The sequence below is a fragment of the Stylophora pistillata genome, chromosome 3 (assembly GCF_964205215.1).
Source record: "Stylophora pistillata chromosome 3, jaStyPist1.2, whole genome shotgun sequence".
Classification (NCBI taxonomy): Eukaryota; Metazoa; Cnidaria; class Anthozoa; order Scleractinia; family Pocilloporidae; genus Stylophora; species Stylophora pistillata.
The window spans coordinates 12,245,860-12,270,316 of NC_142521.1; the positions used below are offsets into that span (position 1 = coordinate 12,245,860).

The window sequence follows — 24,457 nt, forward strand, 5'->3', positions numbered from 1 at the left end:
GACCTGATGTCTGTCTTCCTATACAAATCTTTATCGACTAGGATAGAAGTTACCCTCGCCAAAGGATAACAAAACGGAAATTAGGTTTTTCCGGAAAGGTTTGACCTTTTCCTCGGAAATAAAACATGGAGGTACCCTGATACCTTCAAACAAACAATGAATAATGTAATTTGCTTATATCAACTAAGCTGAAACTGTAAATTGGCCACCGTAGCCCTTCGTCAGAGCGAATGGAGAAATTGTGGGTTGTGTGTGGGTTTATATGCAGAAAGAGGAGCTACACTTTTGGTGGAAACATGGTGTCAAGAAAAGCAAGAATAAATTAGTCGAATGAAAAGCGTTCGTTGATGCCTGTGGGGTTAAGAGTGCCGATTTAAAAGATAAACTTTTGTTCAATAGTTTCTGGTCAGCATGCTGGCATGATTTTAGGTATAATGCTTAAGCCAGAGCATCGAGAATGATAACGCCGGCATAAAGACTACAATTCTGCTGGAGCATGAACGCGATTAAAAGATTACTTCGAGTGTTCCTTGATGTTATAGTTCAAGAGGAGATAAATGTGTAGTTTGAGATTTCGACCGATAAAATGCTATGTTTTGAAGTGCGGTAAGCCTTTTTATCTCTTGCAAGTTTTATCTGTCAGCAGTAGTGGAAAGTGAGAGAGGAGATTGAAGGGCCTCTAAATGCTCTTGAATTGAGTCATTAAAGGGGCATAATGAAAAATCATGAGCATAAATTTTGGAAATAATGCTATGTTTACAATGGTGACGCTCAAACGCATAATGCTCGAGTCTTCGAGCATAATATATTTGACCTTGGTAACACATCGAAAAGTTCGCGATCATGCTCTTGGTTCTAACGTAATGTCCGGAAGTAGGAGCAATGGATTCCTGCCGGAAGTCATCCAATTGGGAAAACCATCCGGATTGAACATTAAGGTTCCTTTTCACAAATATTCAAATCAATAGGTGTTGTCAAACTTTTATTCCAAACCTTAAAGGGTGGGCATACTTAAGTCCAAATACTTGAAATGTGAGTCTTAGGTATAAATACTTTGACAAACTTTGACAAACTGTCACCTCATGTACCCTCCATGTACTACTGAATTTTATGCTGACACAGTGCGTGGTCCCTTAGTATTACAACGATTCAATTTAGTGCAAAATTACAAAAAGCACTGAGTATTTCTCTCCTTGGTGACAAAGAAACATTTTTTCTTAACAGATTCTATCTCAATGTGCAAAAATTTAACGAGCACTTGAAAAATAGTCCTCACCATAGCCTTCGAATCCAAGACGTAAAAAATTCCTTAGAAAATAAACCCTTCATATAGAACCCGACAAACTCAGAATCATAACTCAGAATTTTATGATCTATAATCGCGTGTGTTTCTTTGGGAACAATTTTTTTCAATCCATTCATTTTATTTCATAATGGGCTTATTCCGTCCAAAATCCTTCACTGGCTCTTACTCTATCTTCAAGTTTCCATTAATTTCTTGGCTCATTTTCTCGATCCCCTCTTTTTTCCTAGCAGAAGGCGGTAAAGACAAGCTTAACAAATACTCATAAACAAATTCTTGAAGCACACCACTGAAAAACCAGAGCGGCGCGTATTCGAGTGCGATCAACCCCATGACGTCATACTTGTAAAGGCTGTAGTCCCAAGTGCGCGCGGAAAATTGATCGAGGATGAGGCCACCAAAAAATTCCCAAGTGTAAGCCATTTGAACCCAAACTAAGCCGCGCCAAAATACAGATAAACGATTTCTGATGTGGAAGTATACTTGTTCGCCGCAAAAACTACAGGTGCCATAGATGAAGAAGGACCAAATCGAAGAGTACCCCTTAAACTTGAAGTCGGTGAAATTGGAAGCCACAAAATCAAAGAATGAAGTGAAGACAATCTCGTACGCAAATCCAAGCATGCCGTATATCAGTAAGCGGAACCAAGGGTTTACGGCCATTGTAAACGCTTGAGGAGAATTACCTAAAAGGAAGAGAGAGAATAAAACGTTCATGACTGCTCACTCATTGCGCTATTTTTCGCCAAGGGCATTTTTCTTATTACGAACCCCGCCGCATATTATTGCAGAAAGGAAGGGAGATTGAACAATTTATACATCTTAGACTGATGTTTTTTTTTGGCCAAATATATGTGTGTCATTTTTACCACACTGCTCTCTTTTATTGTGCAGTTTTATGGACTGACAGAGAGTCGTTGTCCCCAAAACCACAAAAGAGGCACGCGGTCAATACTCGCCCTCTTCATCAAACAAGTTTGAACAATAAATGATTTATCACATGGCACAAAAGATTCCACCAAGTAAATACAAAAGGTAAAAAAACAAATAACTTACTGTGGTTTTCTTTCAATATTGTTCTTTGGTCAAGGTCTATTTACGATTCAATTGCTGTAAGAATTTCTAAATAACTATTTACTCGTACTTAAGGCGCAGCCTTAAAAATACCAAAAAAATCAATCCGAGGAGACAAGATTTGAAATAATAACCTGTATACAAATTATTCACAATTTCTATCTTTAAAGCCTCATTAAGTTGCCCGTCAAACAAATAACTGGTACCACAAGGAGCCAACGTGGACTCAAAATAAATCCACGTAATGTTTTTTTTTTTTTTATTATTTTAAAGCTTTGAAGGATCGCGGCTTCTGCGTTATCCCGTTTGTTTCCTTGCATTTAAAAAAATGCACAATCGAATATTACTCGAATCGTTATGATTTGAACTGTTTTGACATAAAGGACAACGTAAAAACACTACTGTCTCAAAGAAACACTTTTTTCTGAACTTGTAGCTCAGAAACATGCAATTTTATTATTAATGAACGATACATCAATGACTGAATGAAACTAAGTATTGGCAACAATTAAAGATCCACAATAGCCACAGAATTATTTCCAAGACAATAAAATAGCTTAACAGGTGGTAAATTCACAGACACAACGCTTATTGCGTCTGAAATGTCGGACTTTTATATTGTGAAATTTAGGATCACCACAACCACAATTTCGTGTAAACTTTGTGCTAAGCATCGTTTACCAGTTACCACAGAAGTTAAAGATAACAACATTGTATCGGCGATGGTCAAATCTCGACGATCTTTTGTAGTAATTCATTATTGATAGACAGCTGTATGTGCTTGTTTTAGTATAGCCGAGAGGTACTAAACGTTATTTTGTCATTCACAGATGGAGATCTTATCGCATTTAAGTTGTTTGTTGTTCAAATACTTCTAAATGTCATGGTCTATGACTGAGGTGTTAGAAATAACTTGTGGTTACTAATTGAGAATTTGAGAAGGAACGATCCTAGGACAAAGTATAGTAGTTACGAAGCAACAAAATATAAAAGTCCTCATAAATAGTGAATGAAAAGTGACTACTTTGAGAGGTCAGTTAGGGCTGTCATTCGTTTCATCCACCCGGCTCGTTTGTTGTGCAAACTTTCAATTTTTTTAATCACCTCTCTACGCGAACACGACTCATCTATTTTAACAGAAGATCCGAGGCTGAAAATGGAGTTACTGATAATAATATCCTTACCTGTGTGAGAGATAATACTTCAATTTTATCACTATGAAAGTTGGGAACAACCGGCGTAGCTTAGCATGTAATGAACTTGGTAAACAAATCATTACCACCGCGTAAGACTAGAAACTACTCATGCCCAAGCTCCAGACTCTTCCCAATCATTTAAAAACATGGCGGTGGTTGGAAATGGTGACACTAGATATTAGTTTTGTTCGTCATGGCGAGTGTAGATCCAAAAAGCTCATCGTTTCCAGGTGGTTTTGATCTTCGTCATCGTCTCAAGTTAACTCAAGAGGGTTTAGAGAAGGATCTATGGTATGTAACGCATCTTTCAATAAGGTAAGAGCACATACGGTTACATTTCAAACTTACATGTTCTTTTGGTACTGTTTGCAAATGTTAAAAATTATTTCAGGTGAAAGACAGATGCAGAGTATAACTTCCTTCTGTTTTAAATTCAAAGATAAAAATCTAATTAAACAAACCAAGGGATCTCTTAAATCCTTAATCGGTGAGGAACATACATGTAGAAGACTGGTAAGACTAGCAGAACGTGCATGAGGCCTTGGGACATGCCATTATGTTTCAAAAATTCATTTTTCATTGTAGGGGAATCATCAACATAATTTCTTAGTCTAAGGTTTGCTCATTTTAATGTCTCCTTTAAAACCAATTTACTGCTTTTCACAAAAATCATGTTGGGAGTCAACTTTTATTGTTTTGTTCCCCAAGACAGCATTTTTTGGCCTTATTTATGATAACATATAGAATAAGTGGCTGTTAGGACCAATTTTTTTGATAAATGTCTATTGTCTTGTTATTCTTTATATGTCTTAGATTAAAGTGCAAATTTCCATACTCCTTACATTTAAATTCTGTTGTTTTCCTTAGTTTATTTCAATCTTTTCCATGATTTTTGATAATACTTTTATTTATTACAATTTCAGCCCAAAACAAGATGTTTTTGCAGTTGGAGGTAAAAAAAAAAAGAGTGGATTGGTTACTGTTTTGATATTTTTATATTTATTTTAAACTAATATCCAGGCCTGAATGCTAGCCTGAACAAGACCCTATTTCATAAACATTTTATTTAGCTCTTTATTTTTATACTACTAGTAATGTTGATTAATTATTTTGAAATTTAACACCTAATTCATAGGACCACAAGGTTCTATTAAGCTGTTAAACGTGGACACTCTTCTTTATGTTGCAGATTTTAAAGGTAATATTTTGATCTCATTATAAAATTGATTAGATATGGTAATTAATACTTTACTGTAACAAATTTTTATGGTAAATGAAGACTTCCCTAATAGAAAAACATGAAAGAAGTGACATAAAGTCTTAGTGTTTGTCATGACTAGTGGTGGTTGAACAGATAAAGGTCAGATAAACTTTCCTGTTCATTTTTTTTTTTTTTTGTTTCGTTCTATGCAGTCTTATATTTGTCCATGTTACAATACAGCTTACCCAAAAAATAGTAGAAACAAGATGATAAAGAACTTGAAAAAAAACTAGAGCAAACATTACTGTAAATTATTCAAATGATTGCTATCCCAGCATAAATAGGGGAAATTTTTTCACATCATTTCACTTTTACAGCTCATTCTGCAAGGATTACAGGTCTGGAATACTGTCACACTAATGAACATTGTCTCTGGTCCACATCTATTGATAATGCACTTAGGTTTGTACATTTATAATTGTAACAGCCTCTTAGGGATGCTTACATACACATGCTTGATTTGAGAATGTTGTTGTGGAAAAAATATGCGACTGTCCAATGCTCCTTTTCCAAATTTTTGTTGAAAAAATGAGTACGTAATTGTTGATTTCCTTAATGGATTCTGATCACAGTTATAATCTTCCACGTATATCGTAGTTGACAGTACTGATATTTACTGTAGAAGTAAATATCACAACCCTAGATGTAATTTTGAAGTACACATTCTGGTACTGGTAGTTGAGACCTCAGTAATTTTTGGATGGCAGATTGTTTCCCCCAGGAATTAATTTAACTTTCATTTTTGTCGAAATTTTGTTTTTAAACTATTTAATTGTTTTTATTATTAGTTACTGGGATTCAAGGAAAGCATTTAGAGCACCAGTTTACAGAATCCTGAGTATGTTATAAAATTATCATGATTGCATTATTATTATGGTTATTTAATTATTTGTGATAAGAATCTTACACTGCACATGTAATTTTGTTTATGATGTCTTGTTTTTGATTTCCTGAAAATTCCCTTCTGATTTGGTAGAGGAACCAACTATACATTCCTGCAGTATGGCATCATTCTTATGTAGGATCTATGCTATAATGAAATCTTTTAGCTTGAGCCAAGTGGCATATCTAGCTGAAACTTGTCTCAGTTTCCACAAGTTACTTGAAGTATTACCACTCCCCTGTGGATGGGATGCCATACCATTACAAGGTTAACCCCCATATTTCATCAGGCTTCCCTGTCCATTTGTAGGCATCCTTTCATACTCCTGGGAGGCGGGGTGACCTCATGGTTAGTGCACTCGACTCTGGGTCAAGTGGTCCATGTTTGAACCCTGGCCAGGGACATTATGTTGTGTTCTTGGGAAAGGCACTTTACAATCACAGTGCATATCTTCACCCAGGAGAATAGATTGGTACCAGCAAATTTAATCATGGGGGTAACCCTGCAATGGACTGGCATTCCATCAAGGGGGGAGTTGAAATACTCCTAGTCACTTCATACAAAAGAAACCGAATTTAAATGCTGGCCCAATGGGCCACTTGGCTCGTAAACAGGTTTTATCTTTTCATGTTCCTGGGTGGAGAGAGGCACTATGAAAGTAAAGTGTCTTGTTCAAGAACACATCATAATGTCCAGTGCACTAAACATCAGCCCTCTGCATTTCCCACCTAGGTAGGGTTACTAACCATCCTTTATAATCCCTCCAAAGGATTTCCTCATGATCACAGTTCTGTAACTGTAGGGGTATTCTGCCTATCAGTGATTTGTGAATGTGAGTCCCTCTACCTCCATGTAATCATGCTCAGAATGTTTTTAATGATGCTGTGTTTTCTTTTCCTTCAGGCCCAAACAACTGTTCTTTTACTGCTTGTGGTTTGAACTATTCAGATGAAATTGTTGCAGCTGCTACAGAGCCTTATGGTGAAGATGTCTGTTTGTACCTCTGGTAAGATCCTAATCAACAGCAAAACTGCATTTCTTTAGATAAATAAGATTCACCCCTGTTGGACCTCATCAAGACAACTTATATTACATTCTTTCTTAAAAGTTGTTAGGTTTAGGCTTGCCTTCACCCCTCCTTTCCCTGCTTTCTTAAGATTTAAATACTCAAATGTGAGTTCTCAAGGATTTTTTCTCAATTTTCTACAAATAAGCTAAAATTATCAGTCATACAAAGCTGCCCCTCTCACCTGTAAATTCCTGGACAAGTAACTATTGATATTAAGTAATTTCTCGGACATGGCTTGAATTCATGCCTTCTACATACCCTTTGGGCGCTATTACCAACTAAGCTGAGGAGCTAAGTGTTGAGAGCAAGAAAAAGTTTAGTGGATTCTTTGTTGAACTCAGAGTCTGATCTTTCAAAATTCTGATTTCTCAGTAACTTACCATCAATTTCAGTACATGCATTAAAGCTAAACAGCAAGCGACTTTCTGAAGAGAAAAGGCCACAGCAAGCTGAACTGTCCATCACTGGAAACTGAAATTATAGCGTAAAACATGGTATAAATAATGATTAAGCAACAGAAATTGTTACATATTTGCTCTTGTGATAGTGCACAACTCATTGACCAAGTGCTTTAGTGATTAGCAATTTGCAGCAAAGCAGATGCCACTCGCTAAACCAACCCAACAGTGCAGTTTTGTTAAAAATCTCTGCACAGAATTGTGAATGCATTATTGGCCTCAGTCTTTGGTTAGGTATGGACCAAGTGCAGCAGCACTGCACATGGTTGATACAGGTTTCATTACAGATTATTATGCTTTCTGTGTGGGATGTTTGGTTGTTAAGTAGTAAATTCATGATTGAAAGACATGTTAGTGGTCTGTGATCAGTGTCAGTTTGATGGACTTCTGCTTGGGATGTCAAAATATCAGTCGCTGTTGCTGATAACAGTCCTTTGCAGGACTAATCCCTCACCCAGATGATCACAAATAATCTTGGCAAAATATAAGAGGTGTCTTGTAATGGATGAGCAAGAGGATGTGGTAATATGCTTATCCTTTTATGCTTTGGGACTTGGCATAATCCTTTGCATTATTTACTGTTGGTGACCATGGAATTTATGCAACAATGATGAAACATGTATACAGGGGGACTTCTGCTAACAGCCACCTGTCTACAATGGCCACCTCTCCACAACGGCACTTTTTTGGTCCTTTTTTTTTTTTGGTCTTTTTTTTTTGGTCTTTTTTTTTTTGGTCTTTTTTTTTTGGTCTTTTTTTTTGGTCTTTTTTTTTTGGTCTTTTTTTTTTGGTCTTTTTTTTTTGGTCTTTTTTTTGGAGGGCCTTTTATTTTGGAGGGCCTTTTATTTTGGAGGGCCTTTTTTTGGTTCTTTTTTTTTTTTTTTTTTTTTTTTTTTGGTCCCGGCAGAACTGTCCATACATTCATTTAAACCTCACTAAAATGGCCACCTCTCCATGACTGCCACTTTCTCCTGTCCTCAAGGTGGCCATTGTGGAGAGCTTGAACTGTATTCGTGTAATATGTAAAAGATCAAGTCAAGATGGTTTGTTCACAACAAATTCATTTATGCTTTTCATAGGGATATTAGAAAACTAAATGCAGAGAGGTTGCTGCAGACTCACATGGATATGTACACAGACTCACATAATGGTGAAATTACTCAGGTATTACAGATGTAGCCTGTTGGAATAATGAATTACCTCTTGGGCTTTACTCTCACATTGCCTCTGGTCACCCAAAAAAATAAAAAACTATCTGCCCTCCTCAGTCACCCACAGTTGGAAATCCAGTTCTTCAAAGATATGTGCCAGATTTACAAACTGTGTTAAAGTTGAAGGTGTATATTCTCATTGATTTTATTTACCTGTATGGTTACTATATGTATTTACCATTTACTTAATGTAGATCCAGTTTAGTCCACTTCAGACTCATCAAATGGCAACTGGCTCCACTGTATGTAAAATAATTTTATCATTTAAAATTAAAATAATAAATATTAGTGAAAATTTCCAAACTACCAATAATTCTGTTCAATCAGGATTTTTGTGTCCATTTAAAGAAAACATTGACAGCATTCTTACTTAGGGCATCTCTTCTAGATCCCAACAACGACAGTTCCTGCTCAAATTTGGTTTCCCTTTATGCTTCGACACTTTTCACTGAACACAAAGATTAGGAAATTGTGTGAAGACTTCTCGACACTATTCTACTTTTGGAAACTTAATTTCATTTTGCTGTCACCAATAATCATGGATTAACCCTCTACACTCTAACATCAGTATGCATTTTCTCTGTACTGTTCTCCATACATTCCCTAAGGTGGTGACAGGGAGATTTTGTTTAACAATCAAGGATGTCTTTAGTTGATGATCTTTTGCTTTATTCTTGTGACCTAGATGTTTGATTCAGTGGTGACATTTTTGGGAGAAATTAGATGCCAGTCACTGAGCATTTAAAGGATTAAGGAACTGCTATATATGAATACTTTTATCTGAGGGTGTAAATTAATTTTAAATATTTTTGTACAGGATGGTTTGATCTGTTTATTTGACGTATCTAAAGGAAATGAAGATGATGCCTTGGACTCAGTACTAAACACAGGATCCTCTGTGGTATGCACCTTGAAAAATGTTTAATCATAAAATGGGGTAAACAAGAGCAAGACTGCCTTTGGGTAGATTTGAGGGAAGCTGAGATAGCCTTTAGTTAGTCTTTTTGTTTGTTTTTTTGTTTTTGTACTTTTGTCTCAGAGGAGTTCGCTAAGCACATGTTTTCCTCTTATTGGAAGACAGAGAGTTTGCACCCTCACTTCATTAATAAGATCCCCTTTTTAAAATTTCCTTGGATCCATCCTTATGTCTGTCATGTATGCAAAGTTCCAGTTGGCAAAAGGGGGCCTCAGCTCAAACACCGTACAAGGTTGCTGCTAAGTTTCTCCCAGAAACAATTAAAATGTAACAATTTGTCACCATTCAAATTCATAATCCAGAAACTAAAATTAAAAGCTGGAAGAAACCTAAATATAAAGGCAAGAGGACATTAATCCTTTAACTCTTGCAGTACAATACCAAGCGGACAAGTGATGAGAATAAAGAAAATTATTACACGACTTGGGCAGTCAGAGGGCCAATAACTAAAATCAACCAATCAAAATGCTCTGTTGCCAGTCAATATTCTCTCATTATTGGACCGGGCACTGTCCCAAATGGTCCCGAGTGATACCGTACTTGTGTCCCTTTGAACTTCAGTCGTATAATAAATCTCTTATTAACCAAGCTTGCTCTGGACCGTACTGGAAGAATATAGGCCCTCAGTCTTTTTTGTACAGACCTTGCTGTGCTCGGTCTGTACTGTCAAGACCTCGGGCCAATATTCTCCCAGTACGGCCCACGCGCTTGGTTAATAAGATATATATATATCAATCAGGGGAATAATAGTTGATCAAATGCTATCATGAGAATGTATGGCAGACAGTAAGAAGAATCACTAACAAGATCTTGGGCTTGAAAAGGTTAATTAAAGACAGTAAGAGCCTTTTCTCATCAGGTTTGATGAGAAATGAGTTTGCTTTTCTTTTATGCTTTTCTCGTGTTACTTTTGCATTTACTGATCAAAAAGTTATGTACCATATTCCTTTCCTTTCAGAGTCAAATTGGTTATTTTGGTCCAAAGTTAGCAGAGCTTTATTGTCTGACCCATATTGAGACTCTTCAGTTGTGGGACACTGTGGAGGTATGAGTCTCTTTGCAGTGTTAATGTTTGATAGCTCTGCATATGCGATACAGAAGACTTTGTTTAACCAATGCTCCTACTGGAATAGGTATAAGATTACCTGTAATGGCTCACAAGTTCTTTGAAGTGTACGAACAACTGTACACAGGGTTTTTATGTAAACTTTGCAGTTAGTACTCTACATTTGTAAGATGCGTGTAAAGTGTAAGGAAAGAAATCCTAATTGCATGACCAAGAGCAGAACTTCTAGGGGAAGTGGGCATTTACAACGTACATGAAAGTAGTAAAAAGGTATAAAAATTGGCCTTTTTGTTTGTTTGTTTTCTCTTTTTTTCAGGGTTCAATGACCACACATTTCACCAACCCCAGGGAAGAAAATGGGGTGAGTTGTATGACCAGCTGCTCAAGATCATTTAGCAATAGTCTGAAAAATTTCCTTGACAAATTTCTACGTTTTGTTTTACAGTATTTATTTATTTTTCCTGTTTCCTTTTTCTGCTCTTTGTTAATTTACCAAACCAAAGTTTTGCTAATTAAGTTTCCAATTAAGTTTGCTAATTAAGTTTACACTGCATAAATGTCAATTGGTGCACATCGCTGGGCCTTGTCCTGGTTTTCAGAGCAAGAAGCATATACAGTAAGGAGCCTCCCTGTGGTAAATGTTGACCCTTTATACCCTAATACCCGTATGCATATTCTCCATACTGTTCTCTATACATTTCCTTAAGTGCTGACAAGGAGAATTTGCTCAACAATCAAGAGCTTCTTTAGCTGGTGATCATTTCCTTTATCCTCTTGACCTTAATGTATAATTCAGGGTTGACACTGAAACAAGAAATTAGATGTTAGTCACTCTTACAGGGTAAAGGGTTAATCTTGTTATTCCTCAGTTTTTCTCTGACAAATCAAGGGTACCTCGTTACACTCTTTTTAGAGGGAGACACTGTAAGGGTCTTTACAAAACACACCAAGTCCAGAGATTACGTCCTATCTTCAACTCAGAGTATCAGTGGTTTATATGTGATATATCTACCATGGTAAAGGTAAAGAATTCGATCCCGCCAAGGCGTCGGTTGACGTGTCGGTAGTGCGTCGGTCGACGCGTTGGTAGTGCGTCGGTCGACGCGTTGGTAGTGTGTCGGTGGTGTGTTGGTAGTCTGTCGGTGGTGTGTCGGTGGTGTGTCGGTAGTGTGTTGGTAGTCTGTCGGTGGTGTGTCGGTAGTGTGTCGGTGGTGTGTCGGTAGTGTGTCGGTAGTGTGTTGGTAGTCTGTCGGTGGTGTGTCGGTAGTGTGTCGGTAGTGTGTCGGTAGTGTGTCGGTAGTCTGTCGGTGGTGTGTCGGTAGTGTGTCGGTGGTGTGTCGGTAGTGTGTCGGTAGTGTGTCGGTGGTTTGTCGGTAGTCTGTCGACCGACGGGTTGGCCAACGCGTTGGTTGGATCGGATTCTTTACCTTTACCTCCGCCATCGAGTAGAGAAGTACAGCTGTAAACTGGAAAAAATAATGTTATAATTTTGCTAGTAACGGCTCAATAAAGGACTCCTCCTGTGGAAGAACAGGTGGTGATAAGTAAGTAACCTTAGTTTAATTGTTTGATTTCTGCTGATTTGCAGACCGAAGACAAGTTTGATTACTTCGTCAACTGCATGTATTGCCCAACAGAAAATCAGTTGTACTTTGTGGGAGGCACAAACAGGTGTGTATGCCAGATTGTTATCTACTCTACCCTAATCACAGGTTACTTGTGTTCTACTGCTGTCTGTTGAGCCCGCGAGCAGGCTCTCGTGTTTGTGAGTCGGTGTTATTTTCTTATGAGGGACGGTAAACAATACACCGAGCATGTCAAGGCAAGAGCTCATATTCTCCTCTCAGTTGAGAGGTTGGTTTTAGACAGTCGCCTTTAGGTTTTGATATTATGTCCTCTTTGTTTCCCTTAGTGGCCGCCTTCATGTGTTTCATGTCAAAGATTCTGAGCTGGAGCCGGTTTGCCCTCTAATGGGAGGACACACTTCCATCGTCAGATGTCTTCAGTGGGATTACAAAGTTAGTCTTTACAGAAGCACCGATGAGGAATTGTACGCCGCTAAAATGCACAAAATCTTTTAAGGGAACAAGGTTTACCCTCTCTTATCTCTGCCTCTTCGCAAACTGTGTTATTGATTTCCTCTTCCTCCTTCTCCACCCTTCTCCCCCTTTCCCTCAATGAACGTTGTTGCTTTCATTGTGAAATTTAGTGTTAAAGGAATGAAACCGAGAAATAATATTGATAAAAGGGGAGAAGGAGGAGTGGATGTTCCCGACGAGGGTTCAAACTCATAGTCTCCCGGTATTGAGCTTGACCCTCTTCGAATCTTGTAGGGAATTTGCAACAGCAACGGTCAGTGAAAGCAAGACTATGAAATGCTTGAGGCGAGGAGGGGGAGGGGGGTGCCTCATTCAGGAGCAGGGGCAGCAGCAATACGCCCTGTCCATTCGAACTTTGATACAGCGATATGGTCTGACTTTGCGAGTGAGTTTTCTAATTAAGTATAACCTTCAAGTTGCTGTGCTTTTTAATCATGTGTGTGGGTTTCTTTTTTTCTCTTTTTTTTTTTTTCGTTTATAGTCTGAGACCCTATTGACTGGTGGGGAAGATTCTATAATTTCCTGTTGGAGGTCTGTAAGGCCTCAGACGAGCGCAGCTGGCAAGGTGGGTGGATTATTCAATAGTCCATTTTACAGTTGTGGGCTTGGTGGCCAAGCCTTTGAACAGGAGTGAGGTTAAGGGTGCCCTTGTTATGATACAGATGTTGCTGCTTTTCAAATGGAAATTTCTTTGTTATTATGCTAACTATCACAACAATGTCACCCTTAGCCTCCCATCAAATCAAAGGCCTGGCAACTAAGTACACAACTATAAAATGGTCTATTTGTCTTTCCTGATGTGAAGAAAAAGAACAATTTCGTTACAGGAGTTAGTTATATTGTATTGACTTGAACAGGGTAACGAGGATATGCCGACCTAAACTCGTCAAATGGTGGCTAGACATAAAAATTTTAATCAAGCATACGACGACCTAAACTCGTCAAATGGTGGCTAGACATAAGAATTTTAATCGAGCATATGACGTCCTAAACTCGTCAAATGGTGGGTAGACATAAAAATTTCAATCGCCAAAGAATAAATTAAAAAAAAAACGTAAAATGACGTTTCTTGATTATTTGTTAAATCGCCACGAATGCGACCTCCACAAATTTGCAGTCTTATATTCGCAGGTGTACGAAACACCGAGATTTATCTACGAAACCACCGGATTTATGGTCCAAGCGCGAGCGCTGTAAATCTGAGCGAAAAAAAGTGAGGTTCCGTAACTTACAGTACAGACTGAGAAAATTTGATTAGTAAGACATTTGTTTTATCTCTGGGTTCAATTAAAGGGAGAAGATCTCAATTTAAACAAACTTTTGAATTTAGCGGGCCGCATAGTGAAATACCAGGGCTCGACGCTAACGGTAGCCAACTAGCCACAGACTAGTAGAAATTCAGTTTTGGCCAATGGTTTTCGATTTCCAATTGCCAGTTTGGTTAGTAGACAAACTGAAATTGTTGTAACAGCTAACTTGTCACCAGCCACCTGGCTAGTAAGTTAAAAAGTTAGTGTGGAGCCTAAGGTCCGCGAAATTGACCAATTGGAGCGCTCGCTCTAACTGAGAGATTATCGGTAAGAAATCTTTCAGAGAAAAATAGGTATTCAAATCGTAGAAGTAAATCATGATCTTCTAGGACACGTTTTTGTTTATATTACCGTGGTTTTTTTTGTGGATTTCTGTATCCTGCCCTTCGGTTTTGACACGATTAACATAACGTGCCCATCCTTATTAAATGTTTTTTTCTATTTTATTGGCGATTGACATGTAATTATCAATTTTGAGAACTTTCCTTGTTTGTCTGGCACTGAGACTCAAAATCCATGTACTTCTTTGAAATGAATCATGACGCAAAGCCTTGCATTAGGAAGTCCTTATTTGAGCTAAGGGTCAGATATAGGATTTTAAATATAATCTGTAGAAGAACGCCTGGAATATTTAGATAGTCCAGATTGCGGATCGAGGAAGGAGATTGACCCCGGAAAGAGGGGCCAACGGTGACTTCAATTTGCTATTATTTTAAGTGGTAATGCTTCAGAATTCTGCCACAATATATCTTGACTTGTAAGTGATAATCTAATGTTCCTTCCCACTTATATTGTGAATGACGATCTTTGAATTTTTGGATTTCCCTTTTGCGTTGGTTTGTTAATACGGGAAGTTTTAGAACGGTAAAGAATTTCAATTCTTGGAAAGGTTTTACTTGCGTCTAAGGGCAAAGATGAACAGTTTTTGCGATAAATTTCCGCTCAGCAAGCCGCTTCGGTTTTGCTTTTTCTTGAATATGATCCAATATCTGCGCTATTTTTAAATTTTAGAGCATTAGAAAAATCTTAAACAAATATCCTTTATATACAGTTGAGCACGTACTTTCATTAGAAATTTCCTAAACAAATACCCTTCGTATACACGGAAGTTGAGCACATACTTCCAAATGCTTTGGTTTTCTTAGCATATGTTTTCTTGAAAAATGGCCAAAACTATTGAGTCATTACTGCGCAAATGTTCTACCAGTTCATCCTACACTGGTTCGTTGTTCAGGATAAAATAATTGCCTTACCATTCTAGATGTCGACGCTTTACAACGTTATTTGATCGCAAATTGACACAAGTCCTTTTTCTCGAGAATTATCCTGATTTTCCAAGTTCGTTTTCTAAATCCAAGACAGTCTTCTCCACTCGAAACCATCCTAGTTTCTTTTGGGCTGTTTTTACCTCCACATGACATTTCCATTTATTTAATGGCTATTTCCTAGGAACGTAAATCGTTTGGAGAATGCAGTTACTGTAACGGTATTTATGCAATAAGTGATTTCTCGTACGATACAAATTTCTTCCGCTTGTCTTTTGGAAAGACAATAAATGTTCCCGTTATTCTCAAGCGGTCCTGCTGGTTAGTGAGAGGTTCCTAAGCGAGCCAAAGGGCCTTACTGCAAGAGTCATCGGCCCGGCGGGTCGCAATTCTTCGGGTCCGAGGTGATTAAATGGTATTGACACTTATACCCTCTAGAGTTAAACGACAAATTATTGAAAAATAATCTTCCACGCGTTTCGCAATTTTGATATCATTATTTTGCCCTTACCGAGTTTCGCGGGATCATAAGGAGCAATACCTGGTCTGATACCGGGAACACATCTAAATCTAAACACATCACGTGATCGAATATGCCCCAGCTAGAACTGGGTAATATCCGAAGATATACCCCAAGTGATATTCGCCAGTTTTCAAACCTTACGTCCTTACGATAAAAGCCTTCGTTTGAAACTTTATGCTAGATGAGAGAGCGTTTAGCGTTTGTTCCAGAAGAAGAGACATGTTTGTTCATAAAGTTGTACCCAGAGAACACTAAAGTAAATATCCCACACGCAGCAAACAGTAAATTGTTCGTAAACATTGTGCCCGCGCGTTGCAAAAATATTATAAGGATAATAAACGCAACAGCCTCCATTCGTGCGCAAAAGCATGCTTGTATATTTTCCCTTTGACATTATCTCTTCCTCGAAGCTCACAATTTTCCTCGAGCTTTGCATCTCGGAACAGATTATGTCCACAGACAAATCTGCGTACGTATTTTCGTGCCAAATGCTATTGTTTATTTATAACCTAAATGTCAAAATTATCGGCTGATATCTCCGTCGCTTTAGTTGTAGTTTTTTTTTTTTTTAATATTAAAGACTCGTAATGCTTTTTATAACACGCTATTTATAACTATATTAACCCTTATGCCGCTTAACTTGTTAGTCAGTTATTTTTTTTCTTTGTCTTTACTGTTAAAATTTTTGGAGGAAGGTTCTGTACGGGTTGACAAAAAAGGTTACACCCACTAACACCGTTATCGCTGTTTTCATTCCTGTTTTACTGCATCATCTTAAATAATTTTTTTAATTCATTCATCGTTATGCTGGTGGATAGTAAGACTATTAACTGCTTGGTAACTCGAGAATTCCCTTAAAGTAGTACTTTGAATATTTTACCGGCTGCTTTGTTGTCTTAACCTTGGCTTTCAAACTAAATCGAACTTAGCTCAAGGTCGTGCCAAATGATACGTAATTGCATTAACTGATTACACATATTTTGCATATATGCGCTTACCGCTGTTTATGTTGGAGTCAGACGACAAGATCGACGAAATGTTTAGATCTATTAACACCGGAAGGAAACAATGAAAAGCACTAACAAGTCGAGTTTCCTTTGACGTTTTTCCTTTACAGGCTGAGTCAGGCATGAGGGAAAAATTAAAAGCACACGGAAACAAGCCTTACGAGAAACCGACCAGTGACGTGAAGGAGACGTAACCGCGCGTAGTCTGTTGGCAGCGCTCGACAGCGCTTCAGAAGCTGTTTAGGCAAATACCGTCTGGGTGGACACATCACTCCGAGGACGAAATAATTAGGGACATTCGAAACTGCTGAGCACTTAATACCACCATTTCGAGTTTGTCTTTCGAGATCCGTGCCAATCTTCTCCATGCCTAACCATCGGGGTCATTCCATTTTATTTATTTTTACCTCTTTGCTCTTTATCTACACTAGCAAAGGCTTATATTAATATTTTAGATTAACTTCATTACGATAGCTTGATGTCAGTATATTTTTGAAACGTCAAAGTTAGCTTGATAGAAATAGGAAGAACTCCAAAGAGAATTCCAATGATAGTGATAAACTCGGGTTAATAACCTCTGAATTAGTAAGAGTCAATCATACGATAATCAGTATGGATGAAAACGGAGAAGGTTGAAACAGATTACCAAAGACGACTTTGAAGAATTAAGGATAACTTTATTTAAGGTACCCCAGCCGTGAAAACAGCTCCCTTGAGGATTCATTTATTTGAGGGTACTTGTCTAAGACGCCAATATGGCTCGAAATTTTTCCGGGATCGTTTCTAGGTTTACCTCAGACGGAAACTTTTGCGCGGTTTTCTTTTTAAGCATCAGACAGTTTATTTTAAGACCCGAAATATAAGAATTCATGGTTGCATGTTGGCTGCCGGAAATGGATAACGGCGTGCGTGGGAAGCCGGCGAGAATTATGTAACAGACTCGCGAAAGGGTGTGGAAAGATAGAATAAACGGTGACCACCCAGAACCATGCTGACACTGCAGGGACATACAAGGACTAAAACTGAGAGAGACAGTTTTGATCAGCTTGCCCGCTGCGCCTCCCTTCGAATTAAGTAATTATATTTGATATTATCATTTCCACGTGCCGCTATTTTTGCCACCCATGCGTTACGTTATCTGCGGTAGCTTCTAGTTAGCCCACTATATGTTGGCATCAATTACTCATTCTCTAGAGCTCTTTAACGTCAGGGAGTGACTAGCGTCTAATTTGTCATACATTATTGCTGGTGAATCAAACATTTAAGTCACGAGAATAAAGAAATGATCAACATCTGAAGATGCTATCGATTGTTAACTATAACATAATGAATATAGTATCGTCTAATTGGTCAATTCAGTTTCCAAGCGGACGCTTCATCAGGTTATAGAGCCTGAATGTGACTAGTTATGTCATAAAAGCAATAGAGCGCATTTTTCCGGGCTCTATAACGTGATAAAGCCACTTGGAATGTTGGGAGAACACTCGGAGAGCTTGTAACATCCCGTGTCAGGGCTCTAACGCGTTATAGAGCCCGGGAAAATGTGTTCTATTGCTTAAATGAATTTTCCTTGTTGGTACCTAGGAAATGAATAGAGAACAATGAGGGTGTAAAGGGCACGAGTCCTCTTCGCGGACAGTTGTCGTGACGATTCGAGTATGGTAGCGTTCTATTGTGTTACAAGGCAACAACTGGAACTGAGAGGCGTGCAGTTTGTACCCAATCGATAGTTAAATTCTTCCATTAACTGAAAAAGTGCTGGCAACACTGCCATTTGATCGAGTATTTGTTAGAGGCTTCGAAGTCTGATTGGTTGTTTTGTTTCACTGTTTCAATCTGCGAGTTAGAGCAAGAAATAGTGCAATTCGTAAATAAATCGCACTCCTGTGAGCCAGTCAGACTGCAAGGTAAACCAGTAATTTCAATGTGGCTGAAGAAAAGAGTTCAAGCCACGTAGGTCATGGCGAAATGCTACAGCTATAATTTCTGTACATCTAACACGTTTATAGATAGTCGAACACTTTCACTGAAGATGTTTTACCAAGGAATACTTAGTCACTGCCTCGAAAGTGCTCTCAGAACTCTAAGGTCTCACCATTCACAGTTGATATCTCCCCACTGACAGAAAGTAACCACGCCTGTTGTTACGTGATTTTTAGCTGATGGAATAATTTACAACAAATGACAAATTTTAAAATAAACTTAACAAATTAATGTGATGTCATCAAGCTTTCTTCAGTATTAAAATGCATTCATAGTAAAATATCCACCCCTCGCACTATTGAGTAGCGCAAGGCGCAACCTATTCCATAGAAGGGGTCTAGTTTCGGATCGAACACTTGTAATTAGCAAGTCAAAGTTAGAGGAGATATGGGAAAGCGAGTTCGTGTCGTAGCGAAGATACCTCAGTACCTATCTTCAGAAAAAAACTAACAAGAACAGACTATTTACCCAGTAAAGCGGTGCACTCCTACTGTTCGTTTGAAACTACCCCATTTGCGGAAAGCTCTGCCAAATTGTGTACTGCCTGCACTATTGTAAGTCGCCACTACGTGCAACGTGTGTTGGAAGAACTGATAAGTACTTCTACTATAAATTAAAAACATAGTAACATTTTTAAGTTTGCAAAACATGTTTCGACATTACTCGTTTCATCTTTGCTCACTGGACCATCCTCTTCTCAAGTGTAATGTTAGATACAACTGTAAAATCGTATGAAATTGTAGGGTTCCATAGTTCAACTAGAACAGGAAACGACTCAGTATTCACATACGTCAGAGATAATAAGGTAAAATTTATAGATAATTGGCTAATCATAGGTGATAACTACTCTTGGACTGGTGAAACACCTTTCTTTTCACTCCGCATTTTCAAACGAGTACAGAGTAAGTCGTTAAATTTACAAAGTCACATAAAGAAAGGCGGAAAGCTACTTTCAATAAATATTATTGCTACTACCACTACTACTAGTAGTAGTCGTGCTTCCGTCAATACTACCACAGCTACTACTACTATTGTTCTTATTATCCTGACAACTATTTTTTTTTTTTTTTTGATCGCGTCACTAAAGGAGCATTATGCTTGGCTGTGATTGGCTGGTTTTAAACAGATGTGATTGCGCGCATATCCGAGATCTGCTCTCTCAGTTCCTTTATCGTGAGCATCCAAGCTTCTGGAGTTTCTTTTCCACTGTCCTTTTTTGAAGAAAGCTGGGGTGAGGTCTAATGAGCATCGCATCTTCTACGAAGCTTGTGTAACAGCGAGAATCAAGATCATTAAACGTCCCAGTGCGGGGCGGTGATTTGTGAACACCCTTTTTACTGTAAAGAAAGCATTTCTGAAATATTTTTAAAGCAAAAATTCAATTGGAATAAATGCTATAGAAGTATTTATAGTATTATCATCACAACCGAAAGTAACATTAGAATCCACGAGACAATAGACAAAGGTTGCGCCACCGAGCGGGAAAATGCGAATGGCGATTGGTTGCTTCAGATGGAAGTTTCGATCACAAATCGCAAAAATATGAATTATTTGTGAAAATTTTTTTCATTTTAAAAACCACAGAAGCACCACTGACGCCGATAGCTATCGTTGCATAAGTAGTGGTATACTGTAATAGTTGCCAAAACCACCGCTGATAACACGATAGTATGACGCACGCCTTCTATTTCCGATGCCAAACCAATTTTTAAAATCGTCCGTTTCGTTTTTCACCGGAATGATAACAATAATAATAACCTTCCGACCTTACCGGTAAATGCCTCAAGCAAGAAACTAAGCCACCTACAATTTTTCTCCTTTATCGATATAACTCCACTAAAAGACGCTAATGCGATCGAGGAAACAGAGAAAACCTCACAGCAAAAGCAATGTGGTCAAATCACTTTCAGTGACTGGGTCATTTTAACGAAATTAAAATCACTTCTTTGTGCCTTCTTTAGAAAGATATTATTAGTCACGTTTTTCGATGAACAACCAGCCGAAAGTTGTTTTTACTAAGAAAAAAAAAGAATTCAAGAAAATACGTTCCTGACCGAATGCCAAAAGCGTTTCAAAGCACGTAAAAATTTGACAGGTTTTAGAAACGGATGCAGAACTCGGCAACCTTTATTCAAGAATGACCTTCCAAGTACAAACCCGCCAACAATATTTTCTACCCGTTTGGCGACAACTGTCGGCCACAAACGGATCTTTGCACTTAGAATATATATTCAATTATTAAAGAATGAATATAGCTGGCGTCCTAACTTCTGTCAGACTATGAATAGTTGTGAACCACCTACTTGGATCGACGAAACAACTGAGGCATGAAAAACAAAAAAAAAATAGATTGTTTGTGGAAATGAAGATACCTCTCAGGAATAAAACAGGATTCAGATGAGAAATAAGATTACAGATTACAATACTACGAGTGAACTTTGAGTTCAGAGTTTAAAATACAAAAAAAAAAAAAATTAAAAGAAAAAAACCAAACAAATCACAACACTAAAAGACACTATCATGAAGCGCTGCGTTTATCGTCGTAACTTTTATTCTTAAGACTAACCTTACCACCACCTTAGAGAACAAAGTGCAAAAAAAAAAAAAAAAATTGAATTTCGTTGTTTTCTTTTAAATTTTAAGCTAGTATTTTTTTGCCTCCAAGAAAGGCAGAAATGCTGAGCCCGCCTATCTAATAAGAAAACATCAGGTAACAAGAAGTTTCCATTTCTTCCAAATAGACTGACTCTTAAACCATAAATTGCCGGCCCATACCACGCACTGAAATTGAAAAAAAACTAATGACAGAGTACAAAGGGAGAGTCAAGACTGGCGGCTTCGTTATCGTGCAAACTTTTTGATCCATCATTTAAAAAAAAAACCTGGTTGAAAAAAAAATCTTTGTAGATGGACAGTTGCTGAGTGCACGAAATACCTGCACGTACAGTGCTCGCAATGGCATAGAATAAGCCTTCGCAATGTTTTTTTACAACCATCACTACACAACTCCCCTTCTAAGGGCCAAACGTTTCGGAAACTCACCCAAATTTACGAGAAAGGTGGAACGCGGAGAAGGGTATGGGCTGTGGAAAACTTACTGATTCGCCGATTGCGTGGTTGGCTTGCTTTGGAAATGTTGGAATTCTTCGAAGTCGACCTTAGAAGGAGTGTTTCCTGGCAACGAACGATCGTGCGATTAACTCTCTTTGCAAAAACTGTAATCGATCGCAGTCGATCTTAACAAAAGGTGTGTTTCACGGAATGGAAAACGTAAATATACCGTAAATGCCTCAGTGGTAAAGAAAATACACGCAAAATGAATCAGTGCTTAATTTTATTCAAGGCCAATGACTTTTTGTAATGTTTTCGGAAATCTTCCTTTTTGTTATGATTTATCAAACATAAATTCCACTTCTTAGAAAACGGACAGGCCTATACCGCGAGAACTGAGGAAGGATCGATTGCAGAAAAATGAACGTTATAATGATATTTCGCTGAAATACTGATCAGAATGGTTTCACCACAAAATTATCGCTAAAAACATTCATCTGTTAATGTTGACCTTAAATGGATAAATTTTTGCAGCCTCAGGGGGAGAAAGTAAACCAAACTTCCTCGGGAAAGAGTTGAAAAATGTTTCCAATTGACAATAATGTTGTGCTACGGAAGTACTTGAGTGAGAAATGAATGCTAAGAAAACATGCACCGGTTACGTAGCCTACATGCAAAAGTGTCCTTCTTTTCTTACTTTTTTTATTCCTTTAAACAAACTGACAACACGATCCACTGACGCATATTTATGACTCAATGTCATTTTCTTTTGAATTTTTTTTTTTCGCATGACCTTGGATCGCGTCCATAAATTCAAACTAGCAACGCAAAAAGAATGTGGATATCTTCTAGTTTTGATTATTGCCCAACCGGACACGTCGGTTCTTATAGCGTGCGATAAAACATCTTGGTATCCGATTAAAAACAGAGACCACCCTTCAACGACCTCTCACCCACAATTCCTCCTGTCCTTGCCAACTACGAATGTCTGACTATTGTGCGTTGCCACCTAAATTTGAACATGAAGCTGTAAAGCTGAACAGTGCAGACATAAATCTTCTAAACCTTCTGCGTTAAGAGAAGTTTTAAAGGAAAAATGGGGTTAAAAGTCATTTCGTGCAGAAAGCCTGAAAATGAAAGCTACGAAAATGATAGCCGAATAACATCTAACCTTTTATGTATTTAGATTAATAAGTTCCGGTGACATTTGGAATTTGTTTTACAAAAATAGCATACGGAGAGGGAAAGAGGCTTCATTGCGAATTAAACGAATATTTTTTCAATTATTGTGTTCTGCGACCCCTCGTGTGGGAACTCACTCCTCGATGCTCTTGTGTCCCACTTATGCGTAAGAAAAGCAAAACTTAACTTACTCGTCAAAATTGAAGTATTTCCATTCTCGACAAAAAGCCGGTAACTTTATTTTGGCGGAAGCGCCGCGTGGAATCACAACCTAAGCATGTAAACAAAACTTGTAGGCGGGTTACCGCGTATAAACAGATAAACTACAGTAACACGAACATACAGGTGGATATTCACAAGTTATTAGTAATAGGAATCTTCTCCACAGTAGCCAACATACAACAGATGCAATTTCACAAGGGGCTTAGATTCCACTGCCTATTTAAAATACCACTTGTTAGCTTCTCTAAAGGCCATTGAGCTTCAACTGGATGATATGCTTACGACGCGTAAGGTGCTTGTACTTCGTACATCGATGAGTTAGAAAATTCACTTTACTCGCGCGACGTTTCCTGTTCCAGTGCATGTTTAAAACATGTCCATCCGGTGGATTCGTTAATTTTTCAAAACAAAACTGTCAAATCTATAAGAGATCACTCACGTCACTCCGGTCAGTTTTACGCAAACCGTAGTCGAAACACTGTGGCGCTCGCGCGAATCGTTCAGTCGCGTGGAAGTTGCGTGTTTATTCGCGTTGCAGAGGAGGGCAGTTAAATTCGCGCGAAAAATGATCCGATCTTTAAAGGGTGGAAATGACTTAACCAATTTACTCAGGAGCTGGGTACCTTCCAAGAACAGCAAATAGTTCCCTCAAATTCTTAGGGTCGCGGTCCAAATGCGTATGAAAAAAAGATGAAAAACCACCGGAAGAATTCCACGGGCTGAGTAACCTGGAGAGCAGGGCATCAGAAATTTCCACTCTCGTTCAGACACAGAAATGCTTCGAACATTCTTGAAAACTAACAAGCAAAACTGTGTGAATCCTCAGAGTTATTATGAACTGTGTAAAGGTTTGCAAATTTCTGTTCCTTAAGACGACATCACAAAGAGCCAGCCAAAAATAGATTTTACTCAAATCAGTCATGCCCGCAGTCATACTGATTACATAGCGCACTTCTAAACGTGAAATGCTACTTTAAATCAAATATTTTGAAAACTTACAGGAAGTATTTCCGATACATTTTCAGCATTACAAGAGTGAGTTGTTTTATCTACAGTCCGGAACCTCCTCCGAGAACACTCGACGTGCGCCTGATAACATGTTACCTAACGTGAATACTGACGTGAACATAACGGTTCAAAGTTCGCCATTCAATTGTTCACTCTTATTCGTCATCATTTCGGGAGTGGAACCACTTTGAGAACTCAGTGGACTCAAAATGTCCGCTATAATGTGACACTCTCTTGGACAAAAATCGTTTTCTTCTTTCTTTTCTCCTTTCCTGTCGCACACTTCATCCTCCCCAAAATCTTGACAAGA

At 38.2% G+C, this 24,457-nt stretch overlaps 2 protein-coding genes and 1 long non-coding RNA gene across 4 annotated transcripts; 1 reads left to right on the forward strand and 2 right to left on the reverse strand.

The window, feature by feature from the left end:
• Positions 1–965: 965 nt before the first annotated feature.
• On the reverse strand, positions 966–3,664 carry LOC148734555 (transmembrane protein 229b-like). Its single transcript, XM_088753103.1, has 2 exons — positions 3,562–3,664; positions 966–1,989 (listed from the first exon to the last, which is right to left on the reverse strand). The coding sequence occupies exon 2, from the start codon at positions 1,964–1,966 to the stop codon at positions 1,469–1,471; it is 498 nt and encodes a 165-aa protein (XP_088609229.1). The 5' UTR covers positions 1,967–1,989; positions 3,562–3,664; the 3' UTR covers positions 966–1,468.
• A 26-nt stretch (positions 3,665–3,690) lies between these two features.
• LOC111341740 (WD repeat-containing protein 89) lies at positions 3,691–17,999 on the forward strand. Of its 2 annotated transcripts, XM_022948738.2 has the most exons (15): positions 3,691–3,888; positions 4,497–4,525; positions 4,709–4,771; positions 5,152–5,236; positions 5,623–5,672; positions 6,621–6,723; positions 8,324–8,408; positions 8,650–8,697; positions 9,273–9,356; positions 10,390–10,476; positions 10,814–10,858; positions 12,086–12,168; positions 12,410–12,515; positions 13,078–13,161; positions 16,812–17,999. In XM_022948738.2, the coding sequence occupies exons 1-15, from the start codon at positions 3,767–3,769 to the stop codon at positions 16,893–16,895; spliced, it is 1,158 nt and encodes a 385-aa protein (XP_022804473.2). In that variant the 5' UTR covers positions 3,691–3,766; the 3' UTR covers positions 16,896–17,999. The 2 variants fall into 2 exon arrangements, with proteins under 2 accessions (XP_022804473.2, XP_022804474.2); XM_022948739.2 differs by lacking the exon at positions 4,709–4,771.
• LOC148734556 (uncharacterized) lies at positions 10,954–15,844 on the reverse strand. The gene is made up of 3 exons (XR_015998656.1): positions 15,683–15,844; positions 15,160–15,351; positions 10,954–11,301 (listed from the first exon to the last, which is right to left on the reverse strand). It is a non-coding gene; the product is annotated as an uncharacterized LOC148734556 (long non-coding RNA).
• Positions 18,000–24,457: the final 6,458 nt, after the last annotated feature.